Genomic DNA, 24,219 nt, shown 5'->3' on the forward strand with positions numbered 1-24,219 from the left:
TCTAGTGCTTTGGATACTGTCTCCAAAAGCTCCTTGGAATCTATAACTCCAAAAAGTAGAAATGCCATAAATTCAACGTTCTTTAAAATTTATGTCAAAGTTTAAGACTTTTTAAATATCACCCCTGAAGTTAGAATTATCTGCATTTTTACGTTCTAATAAAATATGCCAAGCCACATCACCATATCCCATGTGAAGCGGTAACACAATGTAGTATAAATAAATACCATTCATGACATTGGTTACCTTGCTTTATCTATTGGAAAACAACACGCCTCTGAACAGAACAGGGTACCAGTGTACATAGATGTGTATTCCTATTGTAGTGTTACGTAACATTTTGTGTTTGTTAGCACCGGAGTATTCTCGAGTCATAAAGCAACGATTGAACCACTTGGAATCCTCCGTTACAATACCGTTACGAATGATATGGTTCACCATAGACATCTTAATATGGGTATGGGTGACGACAAATTATCACCCACTGACCTTATCTTTCTCGGTTTGAATTTCTACAATTAAAATTGTTTGCTGTATTGTCCATCCACTCTTGGATACAATTGCGATAACATTGGACAATAACAGGAATTTTACGAGTGTTGTGCAGCGAGATGCATTGGACCATGCAGGACGACAACACCTGCCTACGGTATACGGAGGACTTCACAGGTTGATAAAATCAAACAATTTGATGTCTTGCTCTATGGTTTAGACACTGTTTACACCGTCTTAGGGACTGAAGTAGTGCACACCGGTTTCTTTAAACATCTTTGGTGATTTTGAGCTCACAAGGAAAGACCACAACAAAAAGCTAATGAAACACTGATTCTGTAAAGTTTCATCAACTGCTTCAACCAAGGAAGACCAACCCTTAAAAACGAACCAGCAGAGCAACAACATGTTTTTCTGCAGAGGTGGGAGGCAATCCCGACCCAAGTCCACCTTCATCCTGCTTGTTATACTCCTTGGCGCTGGTTACTTCTATATACGCTACTATAATTCAGACCAGCAGAACCAGCGCGATGGGAGTCTGTTTGAGGGGCGAGAAGCAGGGTTTGGTGGGGGAGGGAGAGCGCCGGAGCCCCCACTAGAAATCGGCAAGAGACCGGGTGATTTGGGTTTGGAAAGGAAGGTAGCTGCTGTCAAAGAAACTGTGAAGGAACCTGCAAAATATATATCAGGTAGGTACAACCGTATATGTAGAACCCCTCCGGGAAACGTTCCGTATCTTGCCACCACTTGTTCACTTTATCTTGACAAAAGAAAAATATTTTTTTTTTGAGTAAATTTATTTTATTGCACTAACGAATGAAAAAGTGGTGGCAGGATACTGAAAGGTATATTGAACATAGCTAACGCACTAAATTGGTCCTGGTGGCTATAGTCTAGAATTTGGGGAGAGCAAACCCTGGCTACACTCCTACCCAACCACCTATCGCCCCTTCTTTCACTCTAAATCTGAATCTGAATCTGAATTATAGAGTCGGCAAAGCATCCTTTCAGGAAATATCACACCAACTTTTGTTTAGCTTGCGCGTCGCGTGGGGGGAGGGGGGGTTGACACTCTTCTTTCACCACATGGTCCAAATTGCATAAAGCCTCAATCACAGAAACTTGCTAAACTCGACCGCACTTCGAAATGACTTAATGAAACTCAACAAATTATTAATTCGAGAAAACACAATAACATAAATTCCTTTGTTTTTCTCTACCAAAACGTCTGCAGCTTATAATACAACAAATTGTTATTTAATTTTGACCTTGTCACTATCGGCATACTTTAAACAACATTATTTTATTGATCAACATAATATATATATTTTTTCAACCTGTATTTTAATGGGGAGATGAAAATAACAAACTTAAATTTTCACTAACAAGAACATGAACATAATGTGACCTACAGAATTAGTACGTCCCGTAGCTTTTGAACCCTGTATTCATCTAAACCTCTGTCTACGTCATTAACAAGGTTTACACGTTGGAGTAAAGTCCATTCCTCAAATGTTTATTCAAAAGATTCCAGAACAGGCAACCGATCTTGAATAGAACACTTGTTTGAACAACATGGGTTGAGCAAAGATGTCCACTTTAGGGAGCGCCACTTTTACAAACACACTGTAGGTATATTTGCTGTTAAGACCACACATGCCACGTATACAGTTTAGGCACTTTCAGACAGAATACACTCTGCTTTTTGTTCGAATTATACCTTAGTTATTCCATTTTATCTACTTTGGGAGCTTGAGTTTGGGGAAAAATCGTCAAAATATCAGAATAAACGTTTATGTGAAAGTTTATGACAGGAGATGTGAAACTACATGGTCTGCTTTGACGACTAGACGATTTAGTTGCTACGGTAGTATTGCGTAACAGTTTTGCCTATTGGACTCAAGGTGTCTTCAAGAAAACTACGTCAATGTATTTAGCCTCTTCTTACACCAGAAATCACCGCACAAAGGATATAGCAATTTTCCGTTTTTCATCGAGTATCATCGTCTGAAAGTGACAAGCATCAGAGGTATTATACGACTGCAAAGAAGACTACATTCCAGTGATGTCCATAATAACTCTTTATTATCCTGTAATCAGATGAAACTGATAACTGATAGTCTCTTTTCGTGCCGCCGAGGTGCTGATCCAATCCAGATAACAGTAAATCTCCCGTGCTCAACGGAGATCTGATGACGACTTTTGTTTTTTCTCCAAATTCCCAGTGAAAGTTTTGAGAGAATTGTTTCACATTTTAAGTGAACCTTTTCAAGTGAATCTTTTTATAAAAGGGATTAATTTTCACAAACATCAGAGCGATGTTTACAATCAGGCATTTAATCAGCCGGATGAACAGATTGAAGGGCACGTTGTTAATCATCATTGCGCTTTGTGCAGCAAGTTTCTACGTCGGACTTTACCTAAAAGCGGACTCATCTAAGGCTACCCCTACCGACAAACGACTCGCTGAGCCCCGTCGTGCCGTGGACCCTCCTGATGCTCCGGTCGGTGCTCCGGTCGGTGCTCCGGTCGCTGTTCCGGTTCAACCAAGGCAAACAACATTAAACCAGATTATTACAGAGACAAAACCCAGATCTTTCATCTTAAATTCAGCCTCGACCAGTGCATTCAAGTCAGGTATAATTAATATCTTTATTTTCTAAACTTCCTAAGTTCCAGTCATTTGTATTTCACCCCTGTCCACACATTCCAGTAATACCAATGGAAACAAGACGAGTCTGTGAAGAAAGCAGTCAGGCTCCCATCCATTTGTGATGTAGACATCAGGGCAAAATTTCATATAACTGCTAAGCACAAACATTTGCATGACAATTCTTCCTTGATAAAAACAGGATTGCCAACCAAAGTTCCATTTGTTGCATATTGCTTGGTACTGTTATTCAGCTGTTGATTGCTTATAAAATTCACATGGAAGTTTGGTTGTTAATTCTGTTTTGACCAAGGCAAACATAATGCTCAGCAAATTTGTGTGCTAGCAGCTCCATGAAATTAGGCCCATGTTCACTTTATGCGCTGAGAGGCTTTTGCATCATTGTTTGTATCAGCCATTTTTATTTTAATATTTTTCAGAGTAACCCTTCTTTTTTACTCTTTATTTGTTTCTTTCCAAAGCTCTGAATAAAACTTGGATGACATGGACTGACATCGAGAGTCCTGGGGTCTACCGCGCATGCGTACCGAGACCCAAGGACGGCATTGAAATGACTGAAGTAGTAACGGGAGGACTGGTTGAACACTCTAACAGAATGACAATAACGCATTGTCTACACAGCTGCATTGCCCTCGTAAGTAAAATGGGACACGTTGGAACGCTAGGTGGCAGCAGACCTACCAGGTATAATTTCCAGCGCTTACATAATTCTGAGCATGTGCACATTGCCGAGAACAATGGATTTACCTGGTGACTCTGCTGCCACCTAGAGTCTCAAAAGTTCCTCTTTTTTGGAAAGGATTACAAACCATCATTGTTTAATTTTAGTCTAAAGGTACGTGTATACTGATTGTATATGACAACCATTCTGTGAAATATTTAACCCTAAAATGAAGTCATATTCAAGAAAATTGTTCTACTGTATTACTTCGAAATAAAATGGTTTCTTTTCATGATTCTCTCAATGTTGTTTACACAATCGAAAGCTGTACTTCAATAACCAAGTAAGTTTGTTTTGCCAATCATTTTAGCAGTGATTTCCAAACGTATACCTGAAGGAAACAACATCTAAGTATGCTTTTACGGGTCGAAATGTTTGAATAATGTATGCAACTTCTTCTTGTAGGGTTTCACCTATGCTGCCCTCAGTCGTGGTACTGAATGTTTCTGTAGTGACGTCAAAGGTGAATCACCTCTGCTGAACTATATGGAGAGCGCCCTCTGCGACATACCGTGCTCAGGTGAAGGCAGGTATCACTGCGGTGGTGCTCATCATATGTCGCTCTACAGAACGGCTGTGCCAGGTAAAGTTCTTATGTCACTGTTTTGTCCCAACTTGACAATCGTCCCAACTATAGTTGGGACACCAAATATAGTTGGGACAGGTCCCAACTTGAGTTCAAGTTGGGACGTCCCAACTGTAGTTGGGGAAAGCCCAATAGAACTCTTAGGCCCTTATACAGGCTGCAAGGTACATGATAGCATCCACCAACTATTAAAAAAAAATTAAGAAAACAAAAAAAATAAGAACAAGAAAGAACGATTATTGTACTTGTAGATAACGCAAAACAAAACCAACATTTATTTATTCAATCGTAATGTTGTTATTAAAAAGAAAAACAGAGTTACGATTATGTTATTTACCTTTCAAAAGCGTTTTTTTTTTTTAAACCAAAGTACAAGTAGTAGTAATGCTAGTTTTTTAATTTTAGTGTTTATCCCTCAGTGTTTTTAATTATTGATGGCTGTGTACAGGTTCTGCATTTAATTACATTTTAACTGCATTATCTCTAAGGTTTTATTTATAACTGTATAGATTTTAATGGGTTTGCTTTTAATTGTTCAGCGCCCAGGAGCATGTTTCATGGATGGGCGCTATATAAATTGCCATTATTATTGATTCATAATTGATAAATAATTCCCATAATTCTCACCCCTTGTTTGATTTGACAGATAATCGTTGTTCTAAAGTTGAGCTAAAGCCGGTAGGTAGCTTGCCCCTGGTTGCTCTAGCTAGCTACCCCCGGTCTGGTAACACTTGGACACGGCAGCTCATCGAGCGAGGAACCGGGCTCCTGACGGGAAGTGTGCACTGGGTCAATGAGAAAGATATGACCATCTCCAAGAAAAGTAAGTCATTTTGAAATTCCTTTTTTAATATTTTATTGTATACCATGCTGTATTGTCTTCAGCACCTTCAGTTCCTTAAAGACCCTGGACACTATTTGGCAATTGTTGAAGACCAGTCTTCTCACTTGGTGTATCTCAACATTATGCACAAAATAACAAACCTGTAGAAATTTGAACTCAATTGGTCGTCGAAGTTGCGTGATAATAATGGGAAAAAAAAACACCCTTGTCACATGAAGTTGTGTGCTTTCAGATGCTTGATTTCAGGACCTCAAAATCTAATTCTGAGGTCTCGAAATCATATTAAAATATTTTAGTGGAAAATTACTTATTTCTCGAAAACTACGTTACTTCAGAGAGGGAGCCGTTTCTCACAATGTTTTATAATTATCAACAGCTCTCCAATGCTTGTTGCAAGTAAGTGTTTATGCTAACAATTATTTTGATTAATTACCAATAGTGTCCCTGCCTTCCAGTTTTTTCTCTTCTGATTGCACTTTTGTGTGCGATCTGCACTCGACCAACAAGCACTGTCCTCCGCCCTCAATCACATGTTATGGACCAATACATGACATTCCAATGTGTATCTGTTTTAATTGTACCCTTTCGTACATTACAAAGACCATAAATCAGTATTTTTATGCGAGTGTCTTTAAAATCAGCATTGAAGAAATAAATTAAAACAATAATTTACAATAATTTCCTTCCTGCAGTATTTCCCGGTGGAAACATCGACTACCATTCTCGGCAGACCATCTGCGTCAAGTCCCACCTCAACGAGGCTAAGCATATCCAGACGTTTGAGGGCGCTGTTCTTCTCATTAGAAACCCTTATAGCGCTCTTGTGGCGGAGATCTTCCGGAGGCAGATGTTAGATCAAGCGAAGACAGCGGAGGAAACCATTCAGTATTTCAATTCTCCCGGTAAGACGAGGATCCTTCTCTTTTTTCGTATCTTCTTCAAATACTAAAATGGATACGGTTAAAAAAGGTCATATCACTGCCCTCAAAATGAGGATGAATTTTACGGTTTCTGGGCATTACAAAACAGTTCTTCTCTTCATAGTCAAATGTGAGACTTTTGGGGACATTACGTTGCAGCAGACTTAAAAGGTAAAACCTTTGTTCTTGGGAATGTGCGCATGATCAGAACTACGTAATAAGTGGAAATTGTCATAGTAGGTCTGCTGCCACAAAGCATTCTAAAGTCTCCCATTGGAAGAAGGTTTTTAAAGTTTTCATCAGGCTGAGAATCACTTGAAGATCAAGTAGCGAATGAATCAATAGTAACTTTTAGTTTTGTTGTTAATTTGGCACTGTGAAACTAAAGTTCTTTTGTGGCACAAGCCTATGTAGAAAGTGTTTTCTCACTGGAATTTCCGAGTTCATGAGTCATACTTCCTAAAAGGTATGCCATCGGGCCTGTCTGAGGAAAGAACTTGACAGATTTTACCTCTCTTTTGCTGAAAACCGAATACTGAGTAATTAAAGGCACTGGACACTAGGCCTATTGGTAATCACTCAAATTAATTGTGAGCAAAAAAACTTACTTGGTAACGAGCAATAGAGAGCTGTTGATAGTATAAAACATTGTGACACAACTTGTGCAACATTACTCTTTCGCAACTTCGACGACCAATTGAGTTCAAATTTTCACAGGTTTGTTGTTATGCATAATAATGTCGAGGTACACCAAGTGAGAAGACTGGTCTTTTACAGTTACCAAAGGTGTCCAGGTCTTTAACTATTCGTGTGTTTTTGGTCACTGTCGCTGCTAGGCCATCGAAGGGTTTTTATACCAATGTTTCAAGACAGATCTTCTTTTTGTGAAAACAAGTACAGCGTGCATGGGTGTATGCTTTGAGTGTGGAAACCCTTATGGAGTGTGGGCAATAATATTGTTCTGAAACTAGTAATTAAAAACTGTTTAAAGTGTTTTTTGTTTGTGGTTTATCTTCCGTGACAGAATGGAGAAACTTTGCCGAGAACCAATCAAAGAGCTGGAAGAAAATGGCGGTTCAGTGGATCACAAATTCGAAAAAGATCTTTGTGGCTCACTACGAGAATCTTCAGGAAAACACCAACGAAGAACTCACAAAGATTGTACAGTTCCTAAACGTCCCTGTAGATAAACAACGTGTGTTGTGCGCCGTACAGGAGCACCCGTCTTCTAAAGCCACTGGTATTGCTCTTGGCAACCATGGACGAAAGACCCGCGTGTATCTGACTAAAGATCCATTCCCAAGCGATGTCCGGAAACTGGTCGATGATAATATTAAAGAGGTGAACGCAACTCTGATAGCACATAAGCTAACACCACTCCCGAGAGACTACTCTGTAGAAGTATACTAATCCCGTCAACAGCCGTCAATAACAGACAGTTGATTATTCGTATAAGCTTACATCACTCCCGAGAGACTACTCTGTGTAGAAGTATACTAATCCCGTCAAACGACCGTCAATAACAGACAGTTGATTATTCGTACGAGAGGAGTTGTGACGATGCATAGGCAATCACGTGTTTATTTCAACAAACGAAGAAATACAAAATATTATTATTATTAATTAAACGAACTTACTACTATTTTCACTAGATACTTAACTTCCTTTTGTTAAAGGGCATTAAATGAACTCAACTGAAGCTAAAAGAAAGCGAGAAACAGCGAACCGCAAGAAGATAATGTTATTATATATTTTTTTAGAAGCTGCCCTGCTTATAAGCATGAAGGTATTCTGTTTATCAGGATGCTGTTTTAGTTTTAAGATTCTGTCTGTTTCACAATACCGTGAATTATATACAAACTTATTCTGCGGTAGATTTCACAAGACTTTACGCAACTGCATACTCTCTTAATGTAAAAGAGTGAAAAAGCACTCTTTGAAGAGCCATACTCTTTTTCGAGTGGTCTTCCACTCTTTTAGATTGAAGTTTGCATCTTTTTGAATGTTGAACTCTGTGAAATAACCACAATTCTTTTTAAAGAGCCATATGAGGGACAACTCGAAATGTACAGAGTGGTGTTTTTCACTCTTTTACATTTTAGAGAGTAAGTCGAGCATTTATTGCTCATAGTTGTGCACCAATGACACAATAACTCTTGCACAAGTGGAATATACCTTAATCGCGGTGTGGCCATCTTGGTTTTACTCCATTCCAACTCATTGCAGCCAAAGTGAGGCTGGACGAAATAATAGTCTGGTGCCGTGTTTGCGAAATTTACGTAAGCATTTACTGCACTTGGAAACAGGGAACATGACCACTGGTGACAGTGTGATGAAGGTCTATTGGCGCAGTTGTGTAAAGTTTCATGAAATCGGCTGCCGAATAGCGCCCTCTTTGAACCATTCTCCTTCAACCCATGATCATTTTAAATAATGGGTTGGCAGATGCGGATATTTCGAGGGACAAATTTCCCATCGACACTGGCACAGATTTATAAACTGCATATAAAGCAACTTCAAAGAGGGTGCCTTTTAGGCTTGTGACGTCATAAGAAAACTGAATGTTTTAATTTTGTATTTTTTTTCACACTATAATGATCATAGAGCTGATCAACTTGTCTTTCAATCTGTTCTTTTCAGAGTTAGTTCCTTCGATATTCATTTATGTGTTTACATTTTTATTTAAATTTTTTAGTACGAGTTATAAACTAAACAGGTGTCTAACTGAACACTGAGAAATAAATCAGCTGAAACAATAATGAGTTTATTTCCACAGTTCAACTTTATTTTGCACTGTTTGCATGATAGGGTTGTCATGTCCCGAGTCGTTCCCCGACGTAGTTTGCGATAATAACCAATTCTTATAATATAGCGCATTTCACAATAACCGTATCAATGCGCTTTACATGAGTGCCCTGGTCATAGGACCAATAACATCCCTTTTTAATGTTTCTCAGCTCCCTTGGGAGTATACAACCTGGGCAACAGTTTATATCGCTCCAAAGGCTTTTTCATACACAATATCATCCTCTACCCTCGCAGGTACCCATTTATACCCCTGGGTGAAGAGAAGCAATTATGGTAAAGTATCTTGCTCAAGGACACAAGTGTCACGACCGGGATTCGAACCCACACTCCGGTGAATTATCGATGAAGATTAAGATGGTAAACGAAACAAGTTTATACTTATAAGAATGTACAGATTTATTTACAATATTACACGAGTTAAAAGTTTCACCAAAATAAAAAAATACGATATCTTAGGAATAACTTTGTGTGAGTGTCACTCCTTGTCTATACATCTCTACACCAGTCCAACTCCTCGTCTTAAGAGTTAGCACTCATTCAATTTCAAATAGGCAAACAACATTTTAAAATAATTGATCGTCCTCTCCCTCATACATTTTCGAGGCCGCATCCTTTTTATTTCCCTTTTTTTAATTCCATTTTTGTTCTGCAAAGGGCAAATATTCTGTGTAATTCTCATTCAGAACTGACTAATCTCTTAAGAACTTGTACACTATGGCCTTCATAAAGTAAGTGGATACTTTTAAACTGAAGAATTGGTGGCCAGTTTCAATTTAAATGCTTGGCGGTAACCTTTGAAGAAAAAAAAGAAAGAAAAAAAAACAGCAATAAAAAGGCCCTCATCCTCCTCGTTTTGGAAAAACCCGGACGATCAACTTTTTTTTTACCATACTTTTTTCATTTCATTTTCATTAATTATTTTCTTGATCTGTCCTTGACTGTCTTTGACTTATTGTACTTAATTTGTTTATTATTCTCTTGTTTTGACCGATTTGGACATAAATGTTGATTGAATTGAATAGAGTTGATCATGATGGCGCAGCGCCACGTTTTCACCCTCTACTGGTTGCCTGTCTGCTCCCGTGCATTGTTGTAGATGCCACGCTTCGGTACCCATCTACAGTCAACAACCTATCGACTCAGACACCTGTGAAAGCTACCCGATTGCTGTTTTTGTAAAGCTATGTCCTAGACAAGACTAACAGTCATCATCGTATACTGTGAAGTGCAACAAATGTGAGCAGGCCGTGGGAACACACATTTTTGTCGCGATCCATGTGAACATTTTTGTATAAACTGCCATCTCAATGCCGATCGATCTGTTTTAAGATCGCAGTGTTCTATAGGTAAAGATAAGCGAGTGATAAACACACAGGTAAAGCCTATCTAAACCTACATCTACGCTGGAACTCAGCAAAGTCTACTTCTGGATGTAAACGCTTAGGTGAAGACTATATGGGCGTGAATCAGGTGGAAAGTTGTGCCAAATACAAGTAAAACAACACTGGTTGGAGCCGCATGACTCTGAGGTTACTACCGAAAGTAACTGACTGGTAATTAACAAACAGGTGTGAGCAGATTATGCAGCCGATTCTTTAGCTTGCTATCACAGGTACACCATGACTCGTCGAACGTATCAAACAACATGTCGGTTTCTAAACTTGCCAGTCAGACTATTGGCACTAGTTTTACTGATAGTAGGAGGTTATCGTATCGCGAAAAGTTGTAATCGAATTGAGAAGGGTACCAACGTATCTAAACAAGAAGTACAGCAAGACGGCGACGGACAAGGTCAGGTGCCAGAAATTCCTCAGCATCCAGCATCTCTTCCTGACACCAAGGAGAAGTTTATTTCCGGTAAGTCCCACTCCCTTTTACTCACCCCTCCTCCCAACCCAAATGACTCCTCCCTTAACACCCTTCCCAACCCCAATACCCCCTTCCCTACTCACACGCACACTATTGTGTATACACCTGCAACCGTGGATGTCCCTGTTTTTTTTTGCAACAGCTCCCATAATACTGGCTTTGCCTACGTTTTCCAATTAATTATTAAAAAAATGTACCTTTTTTCATGTTGACAGTAAAAATTTTAAGCATACAGTAGAAAACAAATATTGATGAGTATAATAATGAAGGATGGATGCCAGACAATTTAACAGTAATACAATGTATAGAAGTTTGAAGAAAATAACTACAGAAATTAACGAGCTAGTCAACATACAGGACAAAGTTTACGCATCATGCTTTTGTATATTTCCCTGAGACAAACAAGGACTTTGACGACAAGAAAGAAAACAAAAACACAGAACAAAGAAACAAAAACACAAACAACTGAGGATCTTTCCCGAACCGTGGAATCATTATCCCTTTTTTATTTTGTATTATTGGTTTATTCTTTAAAATAAACTCCCATGGCGACCAAAGGTGGATTTACAGGAAAACATACAGAGATTAAAAACTAGGAGAAAAACAAAATTAGAAAACATTAGAAAAAAATTACACTAAAAAAACGTGATCAGTATAAAGTTACTTTAGGTTAATATTTTGATACCTTTTCATTTTTAAACTTGTGTTGTTTTTGGTTTGGGTTTGTTGGTTTCGATTTTAATGTTTTGTGGCTGTAGAGAAAGAGGTTTGAGGATCGGAAGGGGGTGGAGTGAGGGCCTCCTGCGCCATGCACACACTAATTCTTCCTTTCAAGCGCTGCTTCAATAATTGAAGATTACCGCATTGCGGCTCGGCGCACGCGTGAAACCATGATTAATTGTTTTAATCTGTTGTTAATTTATCAAAAAAAAAAATACAAATACAAATCACTCATACAATTAATAGAATGGTAATTTATTATTACTTATTTTAAATGCGAATACACACATCTATACCTCGTCTTTTATTATAACAATATTCCTGTTTTGTAGCAGCTCTTAATAAAACGTGGATGACATGGACTACTATTGATAGCCCAGGGGTGTACCGCGCATGCGTTCCAAGACCTAAAGATGTGTTAACAGCGCATGATATTGTGACGGCTGGATTGGCGAAAGAGTCGACGGACATGACTATTGGACTGTGCCTAAAAACATGCATCTCGCTTGTAAGTTGTTAACAAATATTCAAAAGTTTTCCTATGATTTATTATGTTAATGATTAAAAGAACTGGGACCCAATCAGCTATTTTGCACATAACATATAAGGCCAGATAAAAAAAAATATTAGTTGATCGTCCCCTCCCTCATCCTTTTTTGAGGCCGCATCCTTTTTAAAAACTTTTGTTCCCTTTGTTTTCTTCAAAAAGACACATTTTCTGTGTATTTCTCATTGAACTTACTTGTACTTGTTAACTACTGCTGCATGAAGTAAGTGGTGACTTTCAAACTGAAAAATTGGTATCCAATTTGAATTAAAGGGCTTAGCGGAAACCTTTGAAATAAATAAAAAATAACAAATTAATTTGCCCTCGTCCTAATATACACCCTTTTAGGAAAAACCTGGATGATCAACTTGTATTGTTTTTTACTTGGCCTTATATAGCAGTATAGTAGTTTGGCTAATAACTGTAGTTTGGCTGGTACCTTGGTAGTTTTGGCTGGTACCTTGGTAGTTTGGCTGGTACCTTGGTAGTTTGGCGGTTAACTTGGTAGTTTGGCTGGTAACTTGGTAGTTTGACTGGTATTAAACTTGGTACTTTGGCTGATAACCTTTTCCTTTCATATTTATATGTTTTTACGAAACCGAGGCCGTAAAGAATTTACAGTATGGCCCCTCATTATGTTTCGTGTAGTAGAGTAGTAAAAACAAACAGGAAACCAAACATTGCCATGATAAATCCTCAAAAATGAGTAACTATACCGATTTTTTTGTCTATAATGCAGCATCTCACCTATGCCGCCCTCAGTCGGGGAAGTCAGTGTTTCTGTAGTGACGTCAAAGCCGAATCAGTTTTGTTAGACTACATGGAGAGCGCCCTCTGCGATAAACCATGCTCAGGTGACCCGAAGTACCACTGTGGAGGGTTTGAGTTTATGTCTTTATACCGGACATCAGTTCCAGGTGGGTGTGGTTTCTCTTCCCCCAACTTCAGTTGAAGTCTTATTTTTATTTGGTCTCTATCAACAGCACTGCTCTCCATTGCTCCTTATGCCAACAATTATATCAAGAATTTACCACTAGTGTCCAGTGCCTTTAAAAAGTTTTGATCTGTTGACTATTTTGTAGATCTTCGATGTTCAAAAGTGGAGCTGAAAGCTAAGAACAGTCTACCGTTTATCGCTTTGGCGAGCTACCCTCGATCCGGGAACACGTGGACCCGTTCGCTCATCGAGAAAGGAACAGGAATACCGACTGGAAGTGTCTACTGGAAAGGCGAGAGTAAAATGCAAATCTCAAAGAAAGGTACATTGTTTGAATGAATGACGTCAAAGCATACGTAATATTGATGTGAATCTAATCATTTATTGTTTTATACTAGTTACAGTTAGCAATCATATATATTTGTGTTTACTCTTACAGTCTTCATTGGTGGGAACGTTGACTACAAAACGAAGCAGACAATTTGCATCAAATCTCACCTGAGTGACACTAGCCATGTAAAAGAGTTTGAGGGCGCTGTTCTACTCCTGAGGAATCCATACAGCGCAATCGTTGCCGAGATTTTTAGACGTCTTATGATAGAGAAGAAGATCGCTCACGATGAAGCGATAAAGCAATTCCAGTCTGCAGGTAACGCACCCCCAAAGGAATTTTTCTCAAACCTCTTTAGTATACAAAACTACACAATCAAAATTATTTTGTAAAACAAACTACTTTTAGAACTATTTTTATGTAAAGAAAAAACAACAGCACATGAAAAAAACAGGAAATTTTATGAATGGCATTATTTAGTTAGCTCATAGCAATATAAAAGGCTCCCATTTGGTATTGAAATTATCCAAGTTGTTACTTTGAACTCTTAAGATTTTTTTTAACATTACCCCCCCCCCCCAAAAAAAAAAACCCGAGGGTTTTTATGTCATTCATCCTCAGGCAAAATAATATGAAAATAGCAAAGAGCAGACCATTTCAGACCATACACTTTGGTCGTGTTGGCAAAATTAAAAACAATGTTCCGAGAATTAGTAACCTTCAGGTAAATCTTATCTAAGATAGCAAAGCTATAGTTTGAGTCGATTTTAATTCTGTAGATCATTAATATAAAAACATTGGACACGATTGGTAACTATTGTTAAAGACCAGGCTTCTCATAAAAAAAAACCTGTGGAAATTTGAACTCGGTCGTCGAAGTAACGAAATAATAATGGAAGAAAATAACACCCTTGTCACACGAAGTTGTGTGCTTTCGGGACCTCAAAATCAAAATCTGAGGTCTCGGAATCAAATCCGTTGAAAATTACTTTTTTCCCGAAAACTACGTTTCTTTAGAGCCGGTAGCCGTTTCTCACAATATGTTATACTATCAACAGCTCTCCCTTGCTTGTTACCAAGTAAGTGTTAATGCTAACAATTATTTTGAGTAACTACCAATCGTGTACAGTACATGCCTTTAAAGAGTTGAACCAAGGGTGCGTACCACTTGCGCAAACGTTTAGCAACCACAGGCGAACGTACAACTTAGGTGTTGGTGGTGGTTTTAAAATGGCGAATAAAGCCATGCACAAGTTTCAAATCCTAACTAGTCAAGTTATAGACAACACAGTATAGTCCCCAGTCTCTGATACTCGTTTTTGTATGGTCTTGTTACACTAGAATGGACGAAATTTGCCAAGGAGCAGACTGCACAATGGAAGACAATGGCATTACAGTGGATCACACACTCTAAGCGCATCCATGTAGCACATTACGAAGACCTACAGCAGCACACCAGCGAAGAACTCACAAAGATTGTGCAGTTCCTGAACGTCCCTGTGGATAAACAACGCGTGCTGTGCGCCGTACAAGAGCACCCATCTTCTAAAACCACTGGTATTGCTCTTGGTAACCATGGATTGAAGACCCGTGTGTACCTGACTAAAGATCCATTCCCAAACGAAGTCAGGAAACTGATAGATGATAATATTAAAGAGGTGAATTCAACTCTTGTTAAATATAACTTGACACCTTTCCCGATGGATTATTCGGTTAAGATTTTCTAAAAGGCACTTTGTCAGCACACGCTGGCTTCATTTTAAACTGTTCATTGTCTTAGTTACATCGTCCACACTGATGGTCTGCTCATATGCAATGATATACCAAGCTGGACCATACCACACGTCCTGGAGGGGTGTCAATCAAACAGGGCATGTGGCTGGGATACATGGGAATGGAACCAAAAAACATGGTTTGTCGATTGTCAATGGTTCAGATGAAACTAAATTATAAAACTTCCTTAATTCGGAAAAGAAGCACAACAAGAGAAAATAGAATTAGCTGTTGCAAACAACTTACTAACCAAAAGGACCGATGGTATAAATGCAAACAATAGTTAATGGCATGACGTTTCGACCCTAGCAGAGTCTTTCTCGAAGGCGATTTTCAAAGTGCATGTACATATTGGATATTGTGTTAGTAACTATTGGCCCTATCGCAAGTCGGGAGGTAGGCTGAGTACATTGCCACGCCCTTAAAGAGCTTAGAGATTTAGAGAAAGATATAAATTAAATGGTATGCTAAACCACTGTTACGATCTTAGACAAATGGCTTGGCATGTATTTAAAGGCAGTGGACACTATTGGTAATTACTAAAAATAATTATTAGCATAAAACCTTTCTTGGTGACGAGTAATGGGGAGAGGTTGATGGTATAAAACATTATGAGAAACGGCTCCCTCTGAAGTGAAATAGTTTTCGAGAAAGAAGTAATTTTCCATGAATTTGATTTCGAGACCTCAGATATAGAACTTGAGGTCTCGAAATCAATCATCTAAACGCACACAACTTCGTTTGACAAGGTTGTTTTTTTCTTTCATTATTATCTCGCAAGTTCTATGACCGATTGAGCTCAAATTTTCACAGGTTTTTTATTTTATGCATATGTTGAGATACACCAACTGTGAAGGCTAGTCTTTGACAATTACCAATATTGTCCACTGCCTTTAAATAAGTCACATAGAAGATGTACAAATTGTTGGAATAACAATGCCCAGAAATATTTTAGCAAATAGATGTTGTGTTGGGAAAAATTGGCTCTTAATTTGAAAGCAAAAAAATCTGCAAAATAAAGCTTCTTTTTTGTGTCCTTTTATTTTGTTTTCTTCTTCTTCTTCATGATAACATGTTTTTATACAAAAGTAATCAAAGCATTCCCCGAGCTGTAAACCTACAACTTCAAGAATCAATTTCTTTTTTGTTATAGAACTCTAATATGAGAAACTTGAATGATCGTAGAAGTCCCTAGAAAATGTATAGCAGAATGTAAACCAAACACTAATTTGTAAAAAAAAAAAAAAAAAAAAAAAAAAAAAAAAAAACACAAACATGTAATAAATAACTATGCAATTTTATTTTGTGTTATATCGATGGAAGATGACGTCCAGTTTGCACACATTCCATCACTTTCAGGAACTAGAAGATTACAGGACTCGGGAAAGTACTGAGTATACAGTGCTAACACACATCGGTGTATGGGTAAAAACCAAAATTAATATTCTTTATCCCCGATGCAAATTTAACATCTATTAAACTAGAAGATTGTCTTTCACTACAGTTTAAATAAATTATATCTCACTGTTTTCTGAAACATTTGATTTTTGTTTTAATTAATGTAAGATAAATATTTTGGAATTGATTTTTACAACGTATGGTTACCACTAGAGGGCGCTTAGTTTACATACTAAGAAAATAATAAATTCCGCGTATCCTGCATGTCCATACACAGCTATTAGTCTGGGCTGTTATGTATGGATTTCAAAACGGCCGCAATTGTTTACTTAGTTTATTGAGTAACATGAGTTGTGAATGTCACATGAAGTTCACTTTGGTGGCGATACCCCCCAATTACAATGCTAATGAGTTCAAAAGCACCAATTAAAACTTTTTTTAAGTAATGGATAGCAGCCATCGTGGATTTCAAAATGGCCGCTTTTTAAAACTTGGTCTCCTGAGTAACATGAGTTGTGAATGTCACATGAAGTTCATTTAGTTGGTGGATACCCACTTTGTAACACCAATTAACTTAAACCTGAAGCTTTCTCTAGTTTTGCAAATGGAATAACCTTCTTAGGATACATAATGTGCCAGCAGACTTGACTAGACTTTACTTTAGCAGACTGTTCGAACCCACAACATTGTGATTGCAAGTCCTGCAATTTAACCACTTGGCAACAGTGACAGGGGTATTCCCCGATACGGCATAGGGCCTACTTCGAACAAAAACATATAATAAACCTTTATTTATGGCTGACTGCAAGGGCCTTTTACGTTACCATGCCAACGGAGGGAAATAAAACGATTTATTATCCCTCGGATTGAAACACAGCCGTATAGATGAAATAACCCAGCAGGAGAGCAAGTCACACGCGTTGGGCTAAACAGAGTGTTGCCGAAGCGACAGGTTAAACTCTTCAGTACTCTGGTTTGATACGTTGTTGATGTAGCTACATCAGAAGGACGAGTTGTCTCCCCTAGCTGAGTTTGTGTCAATACAGCAGGACGAGTTGTGTCACATCTCACCCAAAGATGCCAGCAACATGCCCTACACTATTTTAGAATGAACCAAGATCATAATATTGTGGTATTTGTTTCCGCTGTTTTGTGAGTGAAGACCTTTCTTTTGAAACGCCACAGCCAGAGTTTTTGCCAACCCATGGTTGGAAAACTATGGAAAACCATAAATGCAAATCAAAATAAGATCGTTACCGTTTGTAAATATGTTACCAAATTATTCAAAAATTGTGTTGATTTTGTTGGAAAAAAACCCAACTAATTACGAGAGGTATTTTATTTAATGAAAATTTGCAGAAAATGTTGAATTTGGTTAAAACATCTGTTTATACGATTGAGTGTTTTACTGACCAAGGCGGTTTGTTTGCCAAAGAAAGGTGTATAGCAACCTCTCGATGAACGACCTTAGTAGTACGTGTACCATGGTGGTGTACACCGCTCCATCAATGTATGGATGTTTAACGTCTCTTACGTAACTACTACACAAAAACTGTATTGTTGAAGATGTCACGCTTCGGTACCCACTAAGCAGTCTAGAAGACTGGTAAAATTACAAATATTCTTTGGCTTACTATCACACGTACACCATGGCATTGTGTTGTACGTATAAAACATCATGGAAGTTTCTACAATTGCCATTTAGACTATTAGTGTCATTGGTGTTAGTTGTGCTGATAGTAGGAGGTTATTATATCGCGCAAATTAGTTGGAATAGAGCTGAGAAGGGTACGCAAGATGAAGATGGCGACGGACGACATGGTCAGGTACCAGAGTCTCCTCGGCGTCCAGCTATTCTTCCTTACACTAAGGAGAAGTTTGTTCCTGGTAAGTCCCGATGCAACCATGGATACCTATTCATTGGTTTTATACTCACTTTTTATTTTGCAACTTTGTACAACTTTTCCAATTATTATTTCTTACATCAAAAAAATCTCAAAACGCTGTACATATTTTTTACATATTATTGTAATCATTAAGCTAAAACAGATAAGCAAAATACAGCAAGATTACATTGGACAATAAGAATGACAACAATACAAACAATGAGATAAACCAATAAGAGACAATCAACAATATATCACACCACTAGAAAAAGCAATAAATAAAATGTTAAAAGGATACAAAGATTCAAAGATAATGTCTTATAAAAAGAAATGTTTTGAGATGAGTTTTAAAAATACCAAAGTTGGATGATTGTCCTCAAATGAGTCCTGAATACCCTGAATATTGTCCCTTTTATTTAATTTATTCATTTTGTTTGAATTCTTCGAGCAATGCAAATAAAACAAGCACATGCCGTCTTGGGAGGGGCAACAGTAAAAAAAAGAGAAAAGAAAAAAAATGTAATTAAAAAGATTTGCTCTCCCAGATCTAGCTCATAAAAAGGTTAAAATAGATTTACTATATTAAGACACTCTAATAGGAGACTTTCCAACGCTAGGCGGCAGCAGACATACCGGGTAAATTCCCATTGTTTACATAGTTCTGAACATGCGCATAATTCTGAGAACAATGGATTTACCCGGTAAGTCTGCTGCCCTCTATCGTCCCAGAAAGTCTCCCATTGAAACGGAAGATGGCAAGTAAATGCAATACACACACGATATATAGAAGAACCACCATTTTTCATTATTGGTGTATTCTTTGAAAACATGGCGACCAGAGGTCATAATTACACTTAAATATACACTGATTCAAAATTAGCAGAACAAAAAAACTACACTAGGAACGTGATCAGTATAATTACTCTAGGCCACATACCTTTAAATAATATAATGAGCATATTATGATTTGTACTTAATTACTTGTATTAATCTGTTATTAATTAATTTATATCAAAATACATGTATAAACATTATTACAAACCACTCATACAATTAAAATGACACTTTATTACTATATTTGTAAATGCGAATACACACATCTGTAGATACCTCGTCTTTCATTGTCAAATCTCCATTCTGTGGCAGCACTTAATAAAACATGGATGACATGGACTACCTTCGACAGCCCAGGCATGTACCGCGCATGCGTTCCAAGACCTAAAGATGTCCTTACAGTGCATGATATTGTGACGGCTGGATTGGCGAAAGAGTCGACGAACATGACTATTGGACTGTGCCTAAAAACATGCATCTCGCTTGTAAGTTGTAAACAAATATAATTCAACAGTTTTTTCTTTATGATTTATTTTAAAATGATAAAAGGCACTGGTCTAGACTTGCGGACAAGTCGTTTATGGTCCCACGCGGTGAGATAGTCGAGTTGCAGCGGTGCTCTAGCTCCCCGCGCGAACTGCTGTTGCGCGACTACTGCGCGCTGCTCGACTTCACTCCATGGGGAGTAGAAGTCGGCAACCAGCAGTTCGCGCGAGAGCAGTGACAACTCGACTATCTCACCACGTGGGGCCATTAACGACTTGTCCACAAGTCTACACTGGGACACATTCAGCTATTTTGTCACTGGTAATTTGGCTCATAAAGAACTGGGTAGTTTGGCTGGTAAAGAAATTGGTAGTTTTTTGTAGTTTGGCTGTTAACTTGCTATAGTCTGGCTGTTCACTTGCTAGTTAGTTTGGCTGTTAACTTGGTACTTCGGCTGGTAACTTTTTCCTTCCATATTTTCTTACGAAAAGAAAAAAACAGTATGGCCCCTCATTATGTTTCGTGTTGTATACAGTAGTAAAAGCATACAGGGAACTAAACGGTTGCCACGATTTAATCCTCAAAATGATTATCTATTGTTTTATCAATAATGCAGCGTCTCACATATGCCGCCCTCAGTCGGGGAAGTCAGTGTTTCTGTAGTGACGTCAAAGCCGAACCAGTTTTGTTGAACTACATGGAGAGCGCCCTCTGCGATAAACCATGCTCAGGTGACCCGAAGTACAACTGTGGAGGGATGGAGTTTATGTCTTTATACCGGACATCAGTTCCAGGTGGGTGTGGTTTCTTGTTTTTTTCCCTTCCCCAAACTTCAGTTGAAGTCATATTATTATTTAAATTACCTCTTTCTGAAGTTATTATATTTGGTTTGCGGTAACACCATGTGTGTATCTACTTGCCAGGTTCTTATTTAGACAGTGACCGTCTTTATGTATTCTACTACCGCGGAGTCGGATTGTTCGGGAGACATCTCAGTTCTGAGAAGAACTGTCCTGCTTCTTAATAAACTACTACCTGTACACAAGTTGAAATATAGAAAATCGGCTGGGACTACTACATTGTATAGCTTTATGGGATCATAATTAACTGCACTACCTCGAACTCTTGAATTGGTCTCTATCAACCAGCTCTCCATTGCTCGTTATGCCAACCATTATTTTAATAAATTAACAATAGTGTCCAGTGGCTTTAAAATAGTTTTGATTTGTTGATATTTTGTAGATCTTCGATGTTCAAATGTGGAGCTGAAAGCTAAGAACAGTCTACCGTTGATCGCTTTGGCGAGCTACCCTCGATCTGGGAACACATGGACCCGTTCGCTCATAGAGAAAGGAACAGGAATACCGACTGGAAGTGTCTACTGGGAGTACGAGAGTAAACTCCGAATCGCCAAGAAACGTACATTCTTTTGTTCTCTCTTGTATTTTTTAAGATTCAAGATTCAAGATTTTTCTGATGATGGCGTCACGTGAAATGGGTCAATACGTTCATTTGCCAGTCCTGTACGTCACGCATGAAATTCCGTTAATACATCATCGGTTTTGCATCAAGATGGCAGCCGAATAAAGTCAAATCATACGTTATTGAATCTAATCGTTTATAATACGTGACCAATCGTATATATTTGTGGTTACTCTTACAGTCTTCATTGGTGGGAACATTGACTACAAAACGAAGCAGACAATTTGCATCAAATCTCACCTGAGTGACACTAGCCATGTTGAAGAGTTTGAGGGCGCTGTTCTACTCCTGAGGAATCCATACAGCGCAATCGTTGCCAGACGTCTCATGAAAGGAAAAATGGCTCACGATGAAGCGATAAAACAGTTCCAGACTCCAGGTAACGCCCGAGAATTTTACTCAAACTTCTTAAGGAAACAAAACGTCACATTAAAAAGTATTTGTAAAACCAACTATACTATAAAGCCATGGTACACTTTCGGTAAACAGTATTATCCAAGGCCCACACTTCGTGTATATATAACATAACAAACCTGTGAAAATTTAGGCTCAATCCGTCATCGGAGTCGGGAGAAAATAACGAGAGAACCCACCCTTGTTTCCGCACGTTTCGCCGTGTCATGACATGTGTTTACTATAATCCGTAATTCTCGATATCGAGAATTGATATTGTTTTATTGTTTTCTCAACAAGTAAAGCATTTCATGGAATAATATTTCAAGAAAAGTTTTTCACCACTACCTTCTGTAAACCCTGTAAGTTATTTGTAAATCTGCGAACTTTTATTTTTGTTCTGTTCCGAAAGTGTCCAATGGCTTATAAGCACTATACAATGTATTATGTAAAGAACAAAAGAACAAACAGCAAAATGGCAACAGGAAATTGTGTGAATCGCATTGGATTTGTCCATAGCAACAAAATGGCTCCCATTTCGTATTGAATTTATGTAAGTTTTTACAAAAATAAAAGTTTCTTTTTTAATAAGAATAAACGAGGACTTCCTGTCATTTAACTTCATGCGATATTGAACACGGCAAAGAATGAGAGGTAAATTAAGAGCAGACCATTTTCTATTAAGGACTCCAAGTAGCTTGGTTGTGTTGTCAAAATTAAAAACAATGTTCAGAGAATGAATTACCTATGTACAGGTAAATCTTATCTAAGATAGCTAACCTATAGTTTGAGTCGATTTTTATTCTTTACTTCATTAATCTAAAGAGCTGAACCAAGGGTGCGTACCACTTGCGCACACGTTGCCAATGATTGCGCATGTCGCCAACAATTTCGAAATGAACTGGTTGTGCGCCACCACCGTTGGCTAAAGTTAACAACCACAGGCGAACGTACTTCTGGGTTGTTGGTAGGTGATTTTAAAATGGCGAATAAAGCCATGCAAAAGTTTCAAATTCCTACTTAGGCCGTGTCCGAATTGGTGGCTACGGCTGCGGCTACGACCAGGGGTGTTGCTAAGGGCGTCCTATACTTCAATGCATGATGACGCGGCGATCCAGCCGTAGCCGTAGCCGCCAATTCGGATCCGGCCTTACATGTAATCAAGTTATAGACAACACAGTATGATCCCTAGTCTCTGTCACTCATTTTTGTATGGTCTTGTTACACTAGAATGGACGAAATTTGCCAAGGAGCAGACTGCACAATGGAAGACCATGGCATTACAGTGGATCACACACTCTAAGCGCATCCATGTGGCACATTACGAAGACCTACAGCAGCACACCAGCGAAGAACTCACAAAGATTGTGCAGTTCCTGAACGTCCCTGTGGATAAACAACGGGTGTTGTGCGCCGTACAAGAGAACCCGCCTCATAAAGCCACTGGTATTGTTATTGGTGACCATGGACGAAAGACCCGCGAGTATCTGACTGACGATCCATTCCCAAACGATGTCCGCAAACTGATAGATGATAATATTAAAGAGGTGAATTCAACTCTTGTTAAATATAACTTGGCACCTTTCCCGATGGATTATTCGGTTAAGATTTTCTAAAAGGCACTTTGTCAGCACACGCTGGCTTCATTTTAAACTGTTCATTGTCTTAGTTACATCGTCCACACTGATGGTCTGCTCATATGCAATGATATCCCAAGCTGGACCATACCACGCGTCCTGGAGGGGTGTCAATCAAACAGGGAATGTGGCTGGGATACATGTGAATAAACTGATTGATTGATTGATTGATTGATTGATTGAATGAATGGCAATTTTATCCTCAATGTGTCCCCTAGATTGAGGCAATGATTGATGCTTGGTTTCGTATCAAAGACTTTTGAACAGAGGAGGTATTTCTTTTTAGCCTGCAATATGTATAAATGTGTTAATGGTTTAGCCCCAGAAAAACTTTTAAATAACACTGAGATGTACTTTGATAGGCATGGGTTCATTCATAGAAATGCTGATTCTCACCCTCAGCCTAACATCGAATGTTTCAAGCAATCTTTTAATTATTCTTGTGCTCATAAGTGCTGTTATATGGAACAAGTTACCTACTGAGGCCCAAAATGCATCGTCTATTAGTGCTTTTAAAAATATGTATAAACAAATCAATTTGTATATATATTTTAATCCTCATGTTGTTCTGGTTTGTATAATGTTAATTTTTTTTGACTACTTTTTAAGTGGTGTTTTCCTTTTTTTTGTTATAACACAGAATCATAATGCAATACCGAATTTTGTATCCTGTATAAAGATTTTTTAATAAATAAGTAAATAAATAAATCACTCAATCCTCGGTGAGAATTTAGTCAATATCAGGGCCCATCGTGGCTCTGCTTTCCGTAAGCCCAGAACCGGTGCTTACGGAAGCAAGGAGTTCTGTGCTTACGGCAAGCGTGTTAGCGGCGAATATTGGCTTCTGCACGTGCGTACTCCACGTTACTAGGCATTCTACGCTA

General features: G+C 38.4%; 3 protein-coding genes across 4 annotated transcripts; all 3 read left to right on the forward strand.

Moving 5' to 3' along the window:
* Positions 1 to 343: 343 nt before the first annotated feature.
* Positions 344 to 8,996, forward strand: LOC117305375 (WSC domain-containing protein 1-like). The gene is made up of 6 exons (XM_033790246.1): positions 344 to 1,181; positions 3,625 to 3,797; positions 4,290 to 4,467; positions 5,117 to 5,293; positions 6,007 to 6,216; positions 7,259 to 8,996. The coding sequence occupies exons 1-6, from the start codon at positions 899 to 901 to the stop codon at positions 7,642 to 7,644; spliced, it is 1,407 nt and encodes a 468-aa protein (XP_033646137.1). The 5' UTR covers positions 344 to 898; the 3' UTR covers positions 7,645 to 8,996.
* Positions 8,997 to 10,208: 1,212 nt separating this feature from the next.
* Positions 10,209 to 15,798, forward strand: LOC117305018 (WSC domain-containing protein 2-like). 2 transcript variants are annotated; one of them, XM_033789704.1, is made up of 6 exons: positions 10,209 to 10,899; positions 11,964 to 12,139; positions 12,918 to 13,095; positions 13,261 to 13,437; positions 13,555 to 13,764; positions 14,788 to 15,798. In XM_033789704.1, the coding sequence occupies exons 1-6, from the start codon at positions 10,662 to 10,664 to the stop codon at positions 15,171 to 15,173; spliced, it is 1,365 nt and encodes a 454-aa protein (XP_033645595.1). In that variant the 5' UTR covers positions 10,209 to 10,661; the 3' UTR covers positions 15,174 to 15,798. The 2 variants fall into 2 exon arrangements, with proteins under 2 accessions (XP_033645595.1, XP_033645596.1); XM_033789705.1 differs by having other exon boundaries at positions 11,967 to 12,139.
* Positions 15,799 to 18,182: 2,384 nt separating this feature from the next.
* On the forward strand, positions 18,183 to 23,990 carry LOC117305019 (WSC domain-containing protein 2-like). The gene is made up of 6 exons (XM_033789707.1): positions 18,183 to 18,504; positions 19,650 to 19,822; positions 20,440 to 20,617; positions 21,066 to 21,242; positions 21,487 to 21,684; positions 22,929 to 23,990. The coding sequence occupies exons 1-6, from the start codon at positions 18,267 to 18,269 to the stop codon at positions 23,312 to 23,314; spliced, it is 1,350 nt and encodes a 449-aa protein (XP_033645598.1). The 5' UTR covers positions 18,183 to 18,266; the 3' UTR covers positions 23,315 to 23,990.
* Positions 23,991 to 24,219: the final 229 nt, after the last annotated feature.

This window comes from Asterias rubens, chromosome 22, assembly GCF_902459465.1.
Source record: "Asterias rubens chromosome 22, eAstRub1.3, whole genome shotgun sequence".
Lineage (NCBI taxonomy): Eukaryota > Metazoa > Echinodermata > Asteroidea > Forcipulatida > Asteriidae > Asterias > Asterias rubens.